Source organism: Leptodactylus fuscus, chromosome 3 (assembly GCF_031893055.1).
Source record: "Leptodactylus fuscus isolate aLepFus1 chromosome 3, aLepFus1.hap2, whole genome shotgun sequence".
Taxonomy (NCBI): domain Eukaryota; kingdom Metazoa; phylum Chordata; class Amphibia; order Anura; family Leptodactylidae; genus Leptodactylus; species Leptodactylus fuscus.
The window spans coordinates 94,502,415-94,520,931 of NC_134267.1; the positions used below are offsets into that span (position 1 = coordinate 94,502,415).

Below are 18,517 nucleotides of genomic sequence, written 5' to 3' on the forward strand. Positions count from 1 at the left end.
CCAGCATACAGACACCGGGGCGGGTGCCAGGCCCGCAGCATCGCCATGGCAATGCTGTTCATTTCAAACTTCACAAGTACTTACGGTACATCTGCTAGAAGGCCCCAATACTTCTGACAGGAGCGTGGAGATGTTATGGCCCGGCACCCACCCACATGTCTGTATGCCGGGACTGTAACTACAGTATTACCATAATGACTTGAATATAAGCCGAGGCGGACTTTTTCAGCTCAAAAATTGTGCTGAAAAACTCGGCTTATACTCGAGTATATACGGTACTTAAACATAGTGAACGTTCCAAGAACATTAAGATAGGACATTTAGATATATCCATCAAAGAGTAAATATATTGATTTAAGGTTCAAAGTCTTTCTACAGGTTACAGACTGTGTGGGAAAGCAACAGATATTTGCATCAGACAACAAAGACTCAGGCTTTATAAGAAGACACACTCAGCAGAGCCCACTTATTTTATACTGACCACACTCTTTATTTAATATGTTATCGTTTTTGTTTCTGGTATTGGCATTTGGAAGTGTCATTCCTTATGCATACAGTTACAATGAGAGTTATCCTCCGATGTGGGAACTTGTTCCCGAAAGCCTAAATAATTTCACCATTCACAATGATACTGTCACTATCAATCCTTGGGACTATCTACAGCGGATGGCATTGTACAAAATATTACTAAATGTTACTGCACCATTTTTGGATATGAAAGAACCAGACAACAAAAAGAATGTGCTTTGGGGATTGCCTCTGCAACTTGGATGGCAGATGCGTACAGGTAATATAATCTATATAAAACTTAAATATGCTATATATGTATTAAGATAAATAATTGGGTCATGTGACTTATACTTTACATCAAATATGCAATAATTCCGAACTTTTCATTAAATAACGAAATACAGATTTACCTTAACCACTTCCGGACCGCCCACTATATACGTCCGGGAAGTGGTTGCCTAGTTCTGACAGGACGTACCTGTACGTCCAGTCAGAACACAGCAGCTGCACGGAGACCGTGCAGCTGCTTTCAATGGGAGCCGGCTGTAACTTCAGCCGGAGCTCCCAGAGAGAAGACAGGGAAGATTTATTACCTCCCCTGCCTTCTCGATCGCTGTATATACAGCGCTCAATGTGGACGCTGCCATAATTCAGCTGCCCTCTGACCCGGCGGACACGTGATCCGCCGGGAGCAGCGTCTTGCAAGAGCTGCTGGGTCCTACAGGACCCAGATCAGCTCAGTAAGCTGTATATACACTGTGCAGGAGGCTGGATTTCTCCTGCAGCTAGAGTTAAATGTAGCAGCCCCAGTTATAGGAGAAATCAGCCTCAAGTACAAAAAAAATAAGTGATCAGATGTCCCCAAAGGTCTCTTATCACCTTATCGGGACACAATCTGGAAAAAAATAAAAATAAAAATATAATTAAATAGTTTTAAAAAATGTAAATAAAATGATAATAAAAAATAAATAAATAATACGCTAATAAAACTCTGTTATTAAAGGTTATAGCCCCACCCCCGACGACACCATACAAAATTAAAATTACTGTAATGGAGAGGAGAAACTATATTATAAAGTTTTTCAGTGACACTTTGTGTTATTAAATAAAAAAATAAAAAAAATAAGTTGAAAACCAGACACAATTTCCCTCCTATCTTGTTTATATTTTCCTGGATATAAAAAAAATTAAAACACATTCGAAAATAAAGATAACATAAAAATGAAGCCCTATGTGTCCCTGAAAAGAGACGCAAAAATTAGTTGACTGAGACATAAGAGAAAAATTTTACAGACCTCAAAACCGCACATACAAAATAAACCTAAAATGTGTCTGGTCCTGGACCACAAATTGGCCCGGTACTGAAGTGGTTAAAAATGTGATCATTGGAGGGAATTTATTAATACTATTGCTTGATTCATCAATTTTAATCAATTCTTAGGCTGGCACAAGATGGTCTAGAATTACACTAAACAACAACAAAAAAAAAACTTTCCGTGGTTATCTTGGTATACAATAATCGATCTTAGTCAAATTGAACATGCTGATTTCAAATACCGTTTTTCTGTATCACCCTCCATTCGTGAAATATCCATGATCTTAAATTTTATATTTAAATTAATTACTTCAAAACATAAGAAATGTAATTTTTGCACAAAAACTCGTATTTTACAAGTTATTGCTACATGAATTTTAAACGTAAGCATGAACATGGCTATAGCTACTGAAATTATATATAACAAACAGAATTATACGATAAACAAAAAATTCAGTTTGAAGTCTAATATCTGTAAAATATGTGCAAAAATTCGTTAAACATGTTCATGGTTTAAATTTCTTGGCTGTGGACTTCCGCTTATACTGATGAGTTGAGAAATCATGCTGAAGCGTCCAAGAGTAGTCTGCCAATATCGCTGCACTCCACCGACCCTGATAGCATGCATCCTGACTCCATCACCGAAATGTCCTACTGGTGGAAGCGCTCGGCATGTTCATCGCTGACTGTGCCTAGGTTTTCTAGAAAGGCTATTCCACACGTACTTTTTATATGTAAATTGCCTCAGTAGATTTTGAATAATTCCGTTTTTATTCATATTCTAATGAGCCTTCTCCGTGCACCCCGGAAGTCTCTTCGTGCACTGTCTCCTGTGTATACAGCATAGGCTGCTGCTGACTCCTCCTCCCTGCTCTCATACACAGCACATAGCAGGGAGAAGAGCGCTGGCTGACAACTTCCTGTCCACCGAGAAGCTAATTAGCATATGAATAAAAATGGACTTATTCAAACACTACTGAGGCAATTTACATACAGAATGTATGTATGGATTAGCCTTTCTAAAGGCTATGGAAGGATGTGATGAGTTAAAAATAACTTTTGCCAATGATAGAGCCCCTTTAATAAATAATTATAATGCAATATTCTTTTATATATATGTATCCTACTAATAGTATAAATGTGAACGTTTGTGTGTTTGGATGTTTGGTCCTCAATCACGCCAAAACGGCTGAACAGATTTGGCTGACATTTGCCACATACATAGATTGCGACCTGGAATGAAACATAGGCTACTTATTATGCAGTTAAATGCCCAGAGTTCATAATGGCTAGAACCGAACTTATGTTCAGGCTAGGCTAAAGGACCCGATATGACATTATCACAGGTCCTTCAGGTGTTCTCAGATAGGCTTGCGCTATTGTGTGGGCTATATTGGCTGAAACCGGACACTGTGCAAGCTCAAGAAAATGGCATCTAATGGACGGTTGGGAGAGGAGCGAACATGCAGCCGTGGTGTGGGGCCACGAGAGGTGCATCGGGTGTACCGGTTCTGTGAGTACGACGTGGCAATTCAGGGTTCAAACTCTGCTGGGGGGGGGGGAGAAACTGGGGCAAATGTTGGCAAAATCCGTTCAGCTTTCTCTACTACACCGGCTTCTGGAAGATGTGGAAAAATCGCATGTCCTACCAGGTTAGGTCAGTAGTGTATATGCAGCCTCTGTGTGGAATCGCTGAGACTATCAGGTGTACAGATTCTGTGAGTGCAGTGGAGGAATCTGCTCTTCAAACTCTGCCCGGGGGGTAGGGGGGGCAGGGGGCACGCAGGATGGGGGGACACGTGCGGGGTGGGGGTTATCACACCCCACTATCAGCAGGAGTGCTTATCAGCAGGGATTGTTTATGCTAAACTCTGCTGTACCTCTTTTAAGTGTTATCATGAGCTATAACGACCCGGTTCACTATAACCTTTAATGAATTGAAGGAAGTGCTAGCAGCTTTTTAGACTGTCTTGTGTTTATGATAAAGACGGATTAGACACCAGTAGTGCAATTGAGCTGTATAAACCGCAACTTTAAGCTGTTGGGAGATCCGTAAATAGTTCAATATCTAGTTTACATCACAAATAGGACTATTCACGAGGAGCCCCTACAACAGATTACTCTAAGTTACATGCCCTGAACATACAGAAGTGGGGGATTGTAAGGGTGTGGGTGGACTAGCACTTAGTCGCATGCATTGCACTGGAGGACATGTTAAGGCGTATTTACCCATAGGTCTCTCTATATATATATACGAAGATAGGGGCAAAAAAATTAATAGGGTGAATAGCGGATCACTATTTCATCACTATATGTCTGTGTTTTTTTAGATTTTTCTAATAAAGTTTGGAAGTTTTAATTACACATTTTTTGCCAGAAACCAGATGTAATCCTGTAACCATACTGTTCTTCTTGAGTTATAGTGATTTTGGCAATCCAAAGATCACGATGTAGTGAAACAAGTTTTATTTAGAAATACATATTGTGATGTTTTATCCATCATTGTCTTTTTCAAACACCATTGCCAATGGATGTAAAGAAAGTTCTGGCATGGGAAGATAAATATTGTGTCACATTAACTGACATATGTCATAAGCTTATTTTCAGTGAGTGAAGAACCAGGTCATTGAGGTTTGGGGAGAATAGAGATCTAAGTTGGTTTAGTGCAGTCTTTCCATTAAATCAAGGGTACAAATAAAGGAATCGACCCCTCCACTATTTTGCAGTCAGTGGCCTAAAATAGGAGGAGAGATAGTGTAATGTCTTCATGTTGCCTGTTTAAGGACACCAACATTGTGTTCATGCTCCACCATAATTTTCAATTGTAACCATGTCAAAAGGATGTAAGCAGTTGAAAATGGCAATGCTGGCCCCATGGATAAGGTCATACTGCTTAAGCCTACATTCACATGAGTGTAGTGCAAAATGGATGTGCACATAATTTTAATTTTATGTCATAAACACAATACATCACAATTTATAATACATAGAAATGCTTTAAAATCCTTCTTTCATATTTTGTTTCCAGGTGACACACACAGGAGTTTATAAAGGAACAGTATTGAGTGGCCAGCCAAGTCACCAGAATCCAGCATATTAACCCAGCCTACAGATAGATATGTTGGAGTCATCTGAATCAAAAGTTGTTGATACACTCGATTCTGGTGATAGACTTCCTTTAAGCATGAGAAAAATTGGATTTACACAATTTACAAATAAGTGTACTTAGTCTATTAAACTTGTACAACATACAGGTTCACAACACTAAAACACAAGACCTCCCATAGTTCCACAAATTGATGTGTTCTTTTACTCAGTTAATGATTAGGAGGGAATCATTAAAATGAAGCACAGTAACACTTAGACTGAAGCTACACATTGCGGTATCACAGCTTTTTGTGTTGCAGTCTTTGCTGCGTTTTTTTGAGCCAAAGCCAGGAGTGGATTGAGTAGAAGGGAGACGTATAAGAGCTTTCTATATATTTCCCATTCCTTTTACAGCCAGTCTTGGCTTTGGCTCAAAAAATGTAACACATTTTGCAGCAAAAATAATGCATTTCCACAATGTGGAGCTTCAGGCTTAGTGTTACATTTCTTATGAACAGTATAAGCAAAACATATTCAATTTTGGCATTTATGCACATTGCAATTGTAATATTGTCTGTTACTGCTCAGTCATTTGTAGACACTGAGTTTCTCCCTCTAAAATTAAATGAGGACATTGTGGGTATAAACTTTATTTTAGCATGTGGTTAAGAGAGTTACCAATACATTTTGGCATTAAGGGTTTTTGTAAGGTGTCTATCTCAAATGTAAATTGAGACTTTTTCCATTTTCATGCGAGATGCTTGCATACCATATGCTCGAACAACTTTGATATGCAAGACATGTAGGATGGCACTTGATAAGATATGAAAGTATAAGAAATATAAAAAAAACTAGAAAGTCAATACAGCTGAGTGAGCGAGACATAAAGTGTTTTGAGTTTTGTGGCTTTAAAAATGAGGGCAGCGTACAAGCAAAGTGATGCAAATAAATGTAGGTTTTACGCCTTTGTGGTACTACCTATGCTACGTCACAAATTACATCTAGATCTTAGTTCATAGCATTAATGAGAAGTTCTTGAAGCTGCATAGGTTGAATAGTGAGTTTTTATTCCTAATAAACAAGCACAGAAACAATTAGAAGGGTAAGGGTTAATGAGGAGGTTATAGAGAAAATTGTAAAATAGAAGTCAGCACATTTGATATTTGAAACGCTCCTGCATGTGATACAAGACACATTCTGTTTCTGAAAGCTTTATAAACCACCCAATGGTAGAGAAACTTGGATTTCATCTTGTTATGGCTAAGGCCCCAAGATGAAGGCAAGTTCATTTGGCAAAATAGATTTGGCAGTGGCAGGAAAAGTGAGCAAGTTCATCTTACCCTTCATCTTTCTTGTTGGAAGGCCACCTAACACATGGTCATAATCACCATCATCATCATTCCAACATCAAGCATCCATAAAGGAATATACTAGGAAACAGCAATTTGCACCCAGTCATTCAGCAGTTAAGCAACTTAATCCACACCTGACCAAGTTGCTAGCAGTGCCATTACTTCACTTAGTGAAATCCATTGCATTTCACCAACTAAGGGCCCCTTCACACGGCGTAAGCACTCGGCTCATTTTGAGCCGTGCACGTGAGCACTTCTAAACACTTCCCATTCACTTCAATGGGAGTGTGCGTAAAGCCGGCTTTATGCGCGCTCCCATTGAAGTGAATGGGAAGTGTTTAGAAGCGCTCACGTGCACAGCTCGAAATGAGCCGAGCGTTTACGCCGTGTGAAGGGGCCCTTATGCTATTTCCTCATTCTTGATAGAGAAAAGATTGCCATGATTTTAAACCTTTGATAAAAAGCCAAAATGGGGGAAATTTTTTCCTGTCCCTACAGTGAGGCAAAATTTGTGTTTTATCCTAACAGGCTTTATACCCAGGTTGCAGTAGCTACTAGGTAGACCATATACTGCATAGTAAAATTCCTGATAAAAAGTAATTTTTATTAATTTTCATTAAAAGCCAACCAAACACACCAAATAAACACATGTACTACCAGACGTGATTTAGTGCGGACAATATCTGATACCACAATGAATGTTTATGCTGAATGGCAGTAGTCGATAGATTTTATTAGAGTTCAATTACCAACCCTGTGCTATCTATAGTATATATTGATGGTTAAGGAAGGGTGCATTCACATGGAGTTAAATGATACCAGTCTGCCAAGGGTCTTTTACATTTCAGGCAACTATCTTCAGATTTCCTTCAATCCTCTTAAAAAACACAAGAGCACAATATTGCCTATGTAAAAACATAAACTCTATCATTCTATGGTTAGAATTAGAAGAAACGGAAGTGTTTTGCCCATTGTTGCCCATTGAGCTTTGCTAATGTTGCCTATATCCTTCTCACTGGACATTTGTGACCTATCAGAGACAGAACCCAATTCCTTTTTCAAAAACATCTCATAGATCTTAGAAATGGCCCCTTATGGTTTTATCTTCTTTTACTTATTAATCATGAGGTGTAAAGCTTTTGTGGTAGATAGAAATGACTAACAAAATACTCAATTTCTTCCATGTTAGGTCGATTACAAGTTCCGTCTAAGATGCACAGTGAAGACCAAACAAGTATCTCAGCAAAAAGTTGGTGGGCTTGTAAGTATAACAATTTGTTACAGTGAAAGTAGCACTTGTAAAATATATATTTTTCAAATATTATATGAAGAAGAGAAACTAGCTGAAGGAGGTTGAGTGTAAGATTTGCTCATACTATATAGTGTTAAGCTAGGCAGATGGAAGAGTAGTATATCAGAAACCTTGTCTTACAAATGACGCCAATATATATTGATGTTTATACACAGATATCTTGTGATTTGTTTGGGATATTTAATTGAGTTTTTCCATTGTGTTCACTTCATTATCCTTATTTTCATCTGTTCACAATTGTATACTGCTTCTTCATGACAGTCTGTAATATTGTTCTAGTACCAAGAAACGGCAACTTCAGCTATTTGTTCTTCTACTTAAGTAGGATTCCTTAAATATACTGAGACACTGCCCTCCTATAAAATTAACTCTAGCACGTTGTTTTTAGATGCAGACAGATGTGAATTCCTAACCCCTTCCTGCCGACGGCATTTTTGATTTTCGTTTTTCATTTTTGACTCCCCTCCTTCCAAACCGCATAACTTTTTTTATTTCTCCGCTCTCAGAGCCATATGAGGTCTTAATGTTTGCGGGACAAATTTTTTCTTCATGATGCCGCCATTATTTATTCTGTACAATTTACTGGGTAGCTGGAAAAAAATCAGATTGGGGGGGGGATTTGAAGAAAAAGTGCATTTGTGCAATTTTCTTATGGGCTTCGTTTTTACGGCATTCACTGTGCAGCCAAAATGACATGTCACCTGTATTCTGTGTTTCGGAATGATTCTGGAGATACCTAATTTATATGGTTTTATTTACATTTTTACCCCTTAACAAAAATCCAAAACTGTGCCAATTTTTTTTTTTTCAAAAAGTCGCCATATTCTGACACCCGGAACTTTTTTATACTTCTGTGTATGTATAGTGCATCTTTTTTTGCAGGGCCGGGTGTACTTTTTAGTTCTACCATTTTGGGGAATTGGTATTGCTTTGATCATTTTTATTCAAATTTTTATTAGAGGCAAAACAGTGAAAAAATGGTGGTTTGGCACTTTTGACTTTCTTTCCTGCTACGACGTTTACCGTACAAGAAAAATATTTTTATAGATTTGTAGAGTGGGCGTTTTTGGACACAGGGATACCTAACATGTATGTGTCTCACAGTATTTGAGTACTTTTATATGTGTTCTAGGGAAAGGGGGGTGATTTGAATTTTTAATACTTTTAAAAAAAATTTATATATATTTTTTTTAACTTTTTTCTTTTTTTTTTTTTCTTTTGCATTTATTAGACCCCCTAGGGGTCTGGAACCCCAAGGGGTCTGATCACTAATGCAATTCATTACAATGCTAATGCATTGCAATACATTACAAAAAATTGTCAGCCTGCAAAAGAAAATCACTGCAGACAGGCCGGGGAGCCTTTACAAGGCTCCAGCTGTCATGTCAACGTGACGTTGGCCCTAGAGCATACCCATGTGCCGCCGTGAAAATGGTGCCTCAGTCAGCTTTGACCAAGGCGCCGGAGGCATTAATGCTCCCAATCGATCTGAACACTGACTGTGGGCATTAGCACTGGGTGTCTACTGTGTAAAACTGTAGGCACCTGGCAGCAATGGCGGCTGTCCTGCGCATGCCCACCTGGTGTAAGAAGCCATTTTCCTGTGGCCACTTACACAGCTAATGTGATTTTAACATTTTACATGAGATTAAGATTTATAATGTTTTGAAAATATCTGCACCAATGTTCAGATACTCTGAACTTCAAGCAACTGTATGAAAGATCCTTAGGCAATTATTCAGCCATCATATTGTGATTTATAGGAACAAACTGAAGATCTGAGATAAACATGTCTATATCAAAATGTGTCAGACAAGCTGTCTGAATGGTAAAAAAAAAACTGTCAACTTCTGGTGTAAACACTTCCTAGGTGGTAGAATTCAATGCACTGATAAACTTAAAAATCATAACGTAAATTTGAAAGCAAAGTGTTCATTTTCACTTGGAAAGCTATCTAACAGCAGTCTCAACAGGACACCTACACAGCAACACAACATTTGTTATGTTGTCACTAAAAGCATCTGCCATCTTTTTCTTACATCGACATTGTCTTTTATTCTTTACACTTCAATTTTTCACAGAATAGTTTTAAAAAATTTGCTCTGCTCCACAGAAACAACATGCTAAGCGCTGTTTATGGATCTTAATATGTTTTTTTCTTATTCTCTCTTATTATGATATTTATTAATATTATGACTTCAGTATCTTGACAGATTATGTAGTATAGATGACTGACATATGAGCTTCGAAGTACAGTATATTTCATAGACTATGAACAGCAATTATACCTTACAAATTTCTGTGTATGGAGACACAGAAAAGGTTGTATTATGGAACTTCCACTGTAAGGCTCCATATTTTTCCACAGAACCAAGGCCACAACCATAGGGCAAACCATTCATATTCACCAGGCCCTATGGCAGTGGGGGCTTCCTTGTGACAACAGGACAGTCCTGAATTTTAGGTGCTGTCCTGGAAGGTGAATTTCTATTCAGCTCTGTCTGTGTTTTCAGGAAGCAGATAGCTTTGTGCCCCACCACTGTATTCAACTCTATCAACTCCTGGCTCCTCCATTAAGGCCTTTACTAGTGCTGTCTGAGACTGGGAGACGGGATGAGAAATGTTTAGAGCAATGAGACAAGAAGTACAGTCATGGCCAAAAGTTTTGAAAATGACACAAATATTATATTTTCACATGATCTGCTGCACTCTGGTTTTTATGTGTGTTTGTCAGATGTTTTTATCACATACAGAAATATAATTGCAATCATATTATGAGTAACAAAAGCTTATATTGACAGTTAGAATGAGTTAATGCTACAAGTCAATATTTGCAGTGTTGACCCTTCTTCTTCAGGACCTCTGCAATTCTCCCTGGCATGCTCTCAATCAACTTCTGGACCAAATCCTGACTGATAGCAGTCCATTCTTGCACAATCAACGCTTGAATTTTGTCAGAATTCATAGGTTTTTGTTTTCTTCAAGCAGTACTTTTCTCTCTGCATGATTCGTGTGGAAAATACACGGACCCCATTATAGTCTATGGGGTCCATGTGCTTTCATTGTTCACAACTTGTCAATGCACTCGGTATTCCGTTCAGGGGGCTCCCCAAGCGGAATCCCCGAATGGAATACTAAACACAGATGTGAACCAGGCCTAACAAGAGAATCATGTGAGGCTCTCCATGGAGGAAACTCAGCAACTCCTCATTTTCCAAGTCTCCACACAACAGTATAAGGTTTACAGTGCAGTGACAATTTCATTTCACCCTTTTTTTTTTTTTTTTTTTTTATCTAGCTATCTATCTACCTATTCTTCTGTATGTGTATCACCAGAGGTGTACCTTGAAGATTCTGGCCCCAAGGAAAAATCTATGGTATAATAGAACAGTGCTATATTTTGTGGCAGGTGCGGCTCCAGGGCCGGGGGCGAGCCGGGCAACCGCCCGGGGCCCCGCGTCCAGCAGGGTCCCGAGGCGTGGCCCGGACCTAACAAAATGCAGGTTGGGTCAGTCGGTTAGAAGCGCGAGGCCCTTAAAGGGGTATTCCCATGTCCCTTACTCACCAGTCTTCGCTGATGTAAACTCTTCTTTCTTCCTGGTTTTCTTGTGTCAATTGGTGGGCGGGGTTTCATATGCAAAGCCAGATGACAAGATGACGTCGCTTCTATGCCGCTGGCCTTGCGTGCGCGCTCCTGATGCAGCTAGGCATTGGACATACAGCTCTATAAATAGATGGTGAGACCAGTCCCCCAGCCTTCACATACCTCACTCATTTCCCCCTCCTCTATCTGAGAACAGGAAGCTAGGTCACATGTGTGGTGCAGACACAGGAACTAGTTAAAAAAACACCTCAAAAATGCATTTTTAGGGATAATTTTTTAAAAAAATCCTGGGAAGGGGGGGACCCCCAGAGCACCCAGTCCCCTGGGGGGTATTCTACTGGTATTCCACTGGTATTCCCGGGTATACCCCCCCCAGACCCCCTGGTAAGTAGGGCCCCACCAAAGTCAATTGCCCAGGGCCCTGCAATGCCTGAATCCGCCACAGTTTTATGGAGAAACTGCCATTGCTGCAGCTGTCTAACTGCTACACTCCTATTTTGTTTATCTCTGAATGTATCTATCACCTATCTATCTATCTATCTATCTATCTATCTATCTATCTAACGATCTACCTGTCTCTGTCTATCTATCTATCTATCTATCTATCTATCTATCTATCTATCTATCTGTCTGTCTGTCTGTCTGTCTGTCTGTCTGTCTGTCTCTGTCTATCTATCTAATTGTCCATCTAACTATCTTTTTCCTATACTACAAATTAACTGAAAGTAATCTTATAAATACATCATTTTACATTTGGTAACCTTATAACTCATATCAGGTTACCCTTGCTTAAAATAATAAAAAAAAAACACATTATATTATAACAAAGTGATATCTGTTTGTAACTTTGCCTGAAAGACAGTAATATTGTACACATGAGTGTTTTTCTCCCTTTTGTACATGATTCTAATAGATCATATGTGTAACTCTTTTGTAGGTATGAATTACTACTTGGCTGTTATCCCATTTCTTGCAGCTGCTGATGCTGGATTATTTGAAGGATTTCCTTATGGCATTGTCATAACTCAACCGGATGAATTTCGCTATGACTTTTGCTACAGTATTGAAGGGTGCCGCTCAACTTCCACTAAAGCCATGGATGAATGGAAAACGTTTTTTGAGGTAACTGTTACATATGTGATATAAAAGGGATTGGGAACTCCTCCCAGTCACCTGACATCACTGACCAATCACACCCTGTCTACGACAGCCTGTGTAGGTTTGCACTAAGTATGGCGGACTTATTATGATATTGGGAGCAGAGATTGGTTGGTGGCTGGACACTCCTCCTATGTGGGAAGGGCCTTCAGTATTTACTTCGTATTGTGTAGATGAGGTGAGCACATGTAGAACACTGCAATGCTGCTGGTTTGTATGGCTGCTAGGGTTGAGCTGATCTTGACTTTTCAGGATCGATTTTAAAATCTGATTTCCGATCATTTTTCATTTGAACCCGATCTCGATCCCAATTCCGATCCCAATGCAAGTCAATGGGATTTTTTTTATTAATCGGAGATCGGATTTTAAAAGCAATCCTATTCACTATACAGCATGGAATCAAACAATTGAACGCTTTAATTGTTAGAATCCACGCTGTGTAGTGAATCACTAAGTAGCCAGAGGATTTTTTTTTAATCCTCTGGCTACTTAGTCCCCCCTGGTGTCCACTTACCTGCAGAGATGGCTGCTCCGGTGCCTGGTGTTCTTCTTCGCCTTGCTGCCACTCCACGCTGCTCTTCTCGCTGCCCCCTGCCTCCCAGATTAGGAGAGTGTGGGCGGGTTAGGAGAGTGTGGGCGGGTACTGGGAGGGGAGATGTCACGTCTCCCCACCCTGTACCCGCCCACACTCTCCTAAGCCACAAGCCCCGCCTTCCTAGCTCTTTAAACACTAACTTGGGAGGCGGCGGCAGCGAGGCGAGAAGAGCAGCGTGGAGCGGCAGCGAGGCGAAGAAGAAAACCAGGCACTGCAGACCAGCCATCTCTGGAGGTAAGTAGCTACTAGAGATGTTAGTTTAGTCACACATTAGAGACCCCAAAGTATATGCGTGCATATTAAATCGCTTCTGCCCACAGGTACTAGCGCGGACCAATCAACGTACGTGCAATGGACTCGCTACGGTTTCCAAAACCATTATGAATTTGGAAATCACAGCATGTCATTTATACCTACGGAAACACTGGCGGTTCTCTATAGGAATAATGGAAGCAGAAAGTCTGCAGGGGAAACCTCTGCTTGACCTCTTAATAAAGCCTAATTGCCACCTTAATTAAATTAATGGCCCCCTTGTATTATGCCCCTGATTCCCCTTATGACCACTTATATAGATCACCCCCTTACATTCATAATGTTCCCTTATATAAATGACCCCTTTAATAGACCTTATATAGATGACCCCCCTATCGTCCTAATTCTCCCTATTGATTCCTCCCTTATAGTAATAATTCCCCATCCTAACGATCCCCTTATATTATAAAATTATTCAAAATCTGTGCTAAAAAAAAAAAAAGAAACTTATACTCAAGAACCTGCGGTCCCTTGATGGGCTGAGTCGCCGCCGCATCCTCCCTGTTCACGCATATAACGTCTGTGTCCTGGTGCAGGAGGCTTGATGACGTCATAGTCTGTACTGAAATGCAGACGTCTGCTGTCTGTGATCTCAGCGTCTTGTAAAACTCAGGTCTGAAGTGGATAGCAGTTTATAAAACAGTTATTTGCAGGATACATTTTAACTAGATCAGTGTCTGCAAACATCGATATAGTAAATAGTAAAGAAGGTATTAATGGCAGCCCCGGGATGGACTCCACAGAGTCAGTGGGCCCGGGGCAGCTGCCTACTCTGCAAGATAATATTTGTTTATTATTACATGTAACTCTTATCTTGACACGTTGCACTCTTCTCACTGATTTAAACTCCTTAGCCTCCAATGAATTTACACCAACTGACTAAGTACATAGAAGATCTTGACTCCCACATCCCACTGGGGAGAACTTACATTACACTCCCCCCCCCCCCCCCCACAAAAGCCGTGATATCTGCTACACATATTATTTGTATTTTTAGTTAGGCTTTATTTTGCGGTTGTCCAAATAACAGCTGAGCAATTGGCCAAGACCTTTTCCTTCCAACTCCTCCATAAACATCCATTGTCTGCTTGAGAGTAAACAAAAGGATTGTGTATTCTGCAAGTCAGGAGGTCCTCAGCCAGCATTTATCTCCTGTATATGGCCTTTGTACTTTTAGATTCTGTTCACTAGCATCATGACTTCTGTTTATAATGCAGTCATAACAGTTTTCATACAGGGAAATCCTGACTTTAATGGGGGGTCCAACCAGGGTTCTAGTATTGTTAGGGAAAAATTACCAGAAACAGTTTTTTATTTGTTTCCTGATATGTTCAATGTTGCTATTTGTAGGTGTGCTGCGCAAAAGTGTATTTCTCCCATGTACTCTTCCCCCCTCCCTCTCCTTCCCTTCACTCGTCCCCCTCTGAATGTTTCACCTCCTTCCCATTTCTAAATTCTACTATAAAAAACAAAAAACTTAAGAGTCTTCAGTAGATGATACCTTTTTTAATGGCTAACTCATAATGATGGCAGAATATAACGTTACAAAGCTCTCGGCTTCTTTTTTAGATATTGTTTTTAGATATATCTGAAGAAGAAGCCGAGAGCTTCAAAATGTTATATTCTGTCATGATTATGAGTTAGCCATTAAAAAAGGTATCATCTACTGAAGACTCGCAAGTTTTTTGTTTTTTATATTTCCTACCCACTGGCTAACACGGTACAAAAACAAACATTTTCCTTACACTAAATTCTACTAGATATTGATTGCTGTATAAGTAAGAAATACTTCATTTCCTACATCATAAGTATTTCCTAAATACTTACAAAGTTACATTTTAATACAGGTAATAAGGACATTATCATCTGATGTAGCCAAAGAAGAAGATAATATCCTATCCTATATGTGGAGAGCCCATGTTCAGTCTATTAATGTTGCACTTCCACGCTGCTCAAGCAGGTACAGTTTCTGAAAAGCGATATGATATACACCAGCCATGCAATTAAAAAAAAAAAAAAGTTTTCATAGGTATTTTTTTTGGTCTGTTAAGATCCAAATGGCCCTCAAACCATTAATAGAGCAATGTATATGCCATTAAAGGGGTTGTCTGGGTTACATTGATATTGCTAATCTAAGCTAAAGAAGGTCTGGACCGGAACACTGGTAAGTTTGATAGGGTCAGGGGCTTAAGTTAGTTAGAAAGGGCGAGTAGTGGGTGGGATAGCTAGGGAAACTGGGAGAGGGGTGTGAGTGAGAAAGAGAGGAGGAAGGAGTGAGAGAAGGAGGTGATGTGAGCTCTGAGTGAAGCCCAAGGGATGATGGTAGTTGTAGAAAAACACTGGGCAGGAAGATGCCTATGTAATCAAATACAGAAGATGCCAGGAGCTCACAGAGAAACCCCAAAATATAAATATGTAAAAATACTTTTTTTTTACTCAGAAAACCCTTTTAATAGGAGATATTTAACTTTTTGGCCTAAAACAATGAAGTAATGAAGAAATAATAATATTTTATGGATATACAAAACAGCCAGAAGGTGCATTGGGGATGGGCCTGGTTGGCAGCTATGACTACAAAGACACACAGGCTGAAAATCATGGGGCTAATGCCAGAGGAGTGAAAGTGCATTTGTGACAGTAGGCAAATCTTGTAAAAGGTGATTAACTCTGCATTGTTTCATCTGCTTTTTGGACATATGGTAGTTTATAGTTCTATTGATGGCCCTACATCGCACTATGTTTGGTTTGTAAGGCATTTTTCGGACCTAAGAGAGTTCCTTTACAATGTTCATATATTAATAATTACAGTTAAAGCCCATACAGTCTGACTTAATATTCCTATGTCTGCACAGGCTGCAATACTTCTCGGGACCTGAAGGAAGCTTTGGACAGGACTGGGCAACAGCTGTTGAATTTCTTGCAGCTGCTTATTTCCCAACAGATTTTCAGAGCACAAATGAATTTCAGAGATTTCTGCCACCCAGGGTTTTGGCTGTGACTGATAAAGCTCCTCACATACCTGACTTCTCAGAACAACAAAATCGGGTTCTGTCTATATTACACGCTATTCACCAAACCAACACAATTACAGGTATGTACTTTGTACACAATTTATAGACTAGCTATGACTAGGTACAGGTGGTGTCTAGCAGAGATAAAATTAGGAAGATAAAACACTTTTCATCATTTTTATTGAAATGAGAAAAGTCACTTTTAACCTCTTCCCGTTAAATTTTTAGAGTATAAAATTTTATTTAACAAAATGTCCAATGATAACATATTTATTTATTAATAAATTAAAAAAATCAAAATCCACTTTTCCAAATTATTATGCACAACAGACTTTCTAAATAAGTTGTAAAGAGCTGAAAATGGTCATTTGGTGAATTTGCAACATTAATAGGTCACATTTACTGAAATGAAAAGTTATTTCAATCAAAGACTTCTTAACAGACAACGTTACATGTTAACACAGGGACACCTTCTTTGACAGCACCTTCAATTTTCTTGCATCAATTAAACTTCACCATCAGATCATTTTCTTCAGGATATTCCAAAGGTTCTGAATAGAGTTGAGGTCAGGGGAGGATGGTGGCCACATCATGAGTTTCTCTTCTTTTATGCTTATAGCAGCCAATGACTCAGAAGTATTCTTTACTGCATAAGATGGTTCATTGTCATTTATGAAGATGATTTGCTATGGAAGGCACAGTTCTTCTTTTTGTACCAGGAAGAAAATGATCAGTCTGAATCTCTATATACTGTGCAGAGGTCATTTCCACACCCTAAAGATCATAGCCTTATTGGGACATGGAGGCCATCCACCAACCATCCACTACTCTATTCAGGGTTGTACGGCACTTATTAGTAAACAAGACTGTTTCAGAAGTAGTTTTCATGTATGCAGGGTCCACTCTTGTGAGCACTGTTTGGGGGTGGCCGAATAGTAGGTTTATGTACAACTTATGAACCATGCATAGGGCCTAGGGTTCGATTGAACCCTGGATAAGATCCTATAACTTAAAGTTTGTGGAACTCCAGAGGTAGCAGCAGCTTCAAATATCTGTTTGGTGCTTTGTAATGGTATTTTAGCAGTTTCTCTCTTAATGTGATGAATTTGTCTGGCAGAAACCTTCAGTGTGCCTTTATCTGCACGAACCCATCTGTGGTCTGAATCTGCCTCAAGTCTCTTCACAGTATCATGATCACGCTTAAATTTTCATGATCTAGCTAATGTTTTCATACCTTGTCCAAGGCATTGAACTATTTGATGCTTTTTTGGCAGCAGAGAAATTTTTTCGTGCTCATATTGCTTAAAGCCTGTGGCCTGCTGCTTAATAATATGGAACCTCCTTCTTAAGCATGTTTCCTTTAATAGGGCTCACCTGGCAAACTAATTATTACAGGTGTTTAACATTGTTTTCAGTGATTCAAAGAGCTCTGAGACAAAATACCATCCATTGTTATTGAAAAACAAAACAATGGAATATTTATGACACTTAAATCCAATTTGCATAATAAATAGGAATGCAGTGTATATATGCTGATGATACGTATCCCTTCATACTTCAATTTTCATAATAGGGATCATCATCAGTAAGATACCATAATTTCAAGTAGGCTGTCTCTTTAAATATATTAACATAGTTTGAAGTATTATTGGAAAGGAAATACTGTATGTAAATGTCACTCATTTTTTTCCCCTTTTATTCCACAGGTGGTTTTCTATTGAGACTTTGGAAGAAAGCCATGTGTTCTGAAGAAGGAAGAATTGCAGGGCAAAAACTTCTTCAAAACATGATGACTGACCCACAATTGGTTCCAGAAACAATGATTAAGATCATTATAGAACTGGTTAAAAATTCAACATGCAAGGTTCAGAAAAAAAGGCAAAATTAATGGAAGTATATTTGTCAGTATGGTATTGTTATATAGCCAAAGTGACACTCCTAAGACAAAGTTGTCACAACTCATTTTCTAATTTTTTACTCTTGCTTAGCTTATTCCACCCATGTTAAAGCATATCTAGCTGAGAATACAAATGAGAACTCTATTAATTAGTCTTCTGAGTCATTAGAAGATTGATATAAGGCAAAGTGATAGCTGGACTAAGCTGGACTCTTCACTTTGCAGAAAGCTAAATATAAAACTGCTATAGGACAAGTGCTTTGCCTTAATGGCTGGAAATGACTTTCTCTCTGAATAAATTGATTTGTTGCAATGTTATTAATCCCACCTTGATAACAATGCCGCAGCCAATACCCAAGGATTG

The 18,517-nt window shown here is 39.1% G+C and overlaps 1 protein-coding gene across 1 annotated transcript; it reads left to right on the top strand.

Annotated features, from left to right (window-relative positions):
* Positions 1-497: 497 nt before the first annotated feature.
* Positions 498-18,144, top strand: LOC142197583 (protein LEG1 homolog). Its single transcript, XM_075267984.1, has 7 exons — positions 498-787; positions 7,454-7,525; positions 12,118-12,308; positions 12,350-12,395; positions 15,121-15,205; positions 16,098-16,336; positions 17,963-18,144. Exons 1-7 carry the CDS (start codon positions 499-501, stop codon positions 18,142-18,144), a joined length of 1,104 nt encoding a protein of 367 aa, XP_075124085.1. The 5' UTR covers position 498.
* Positions 18,145-18,517: the final 373 nt, after the last annotated feature.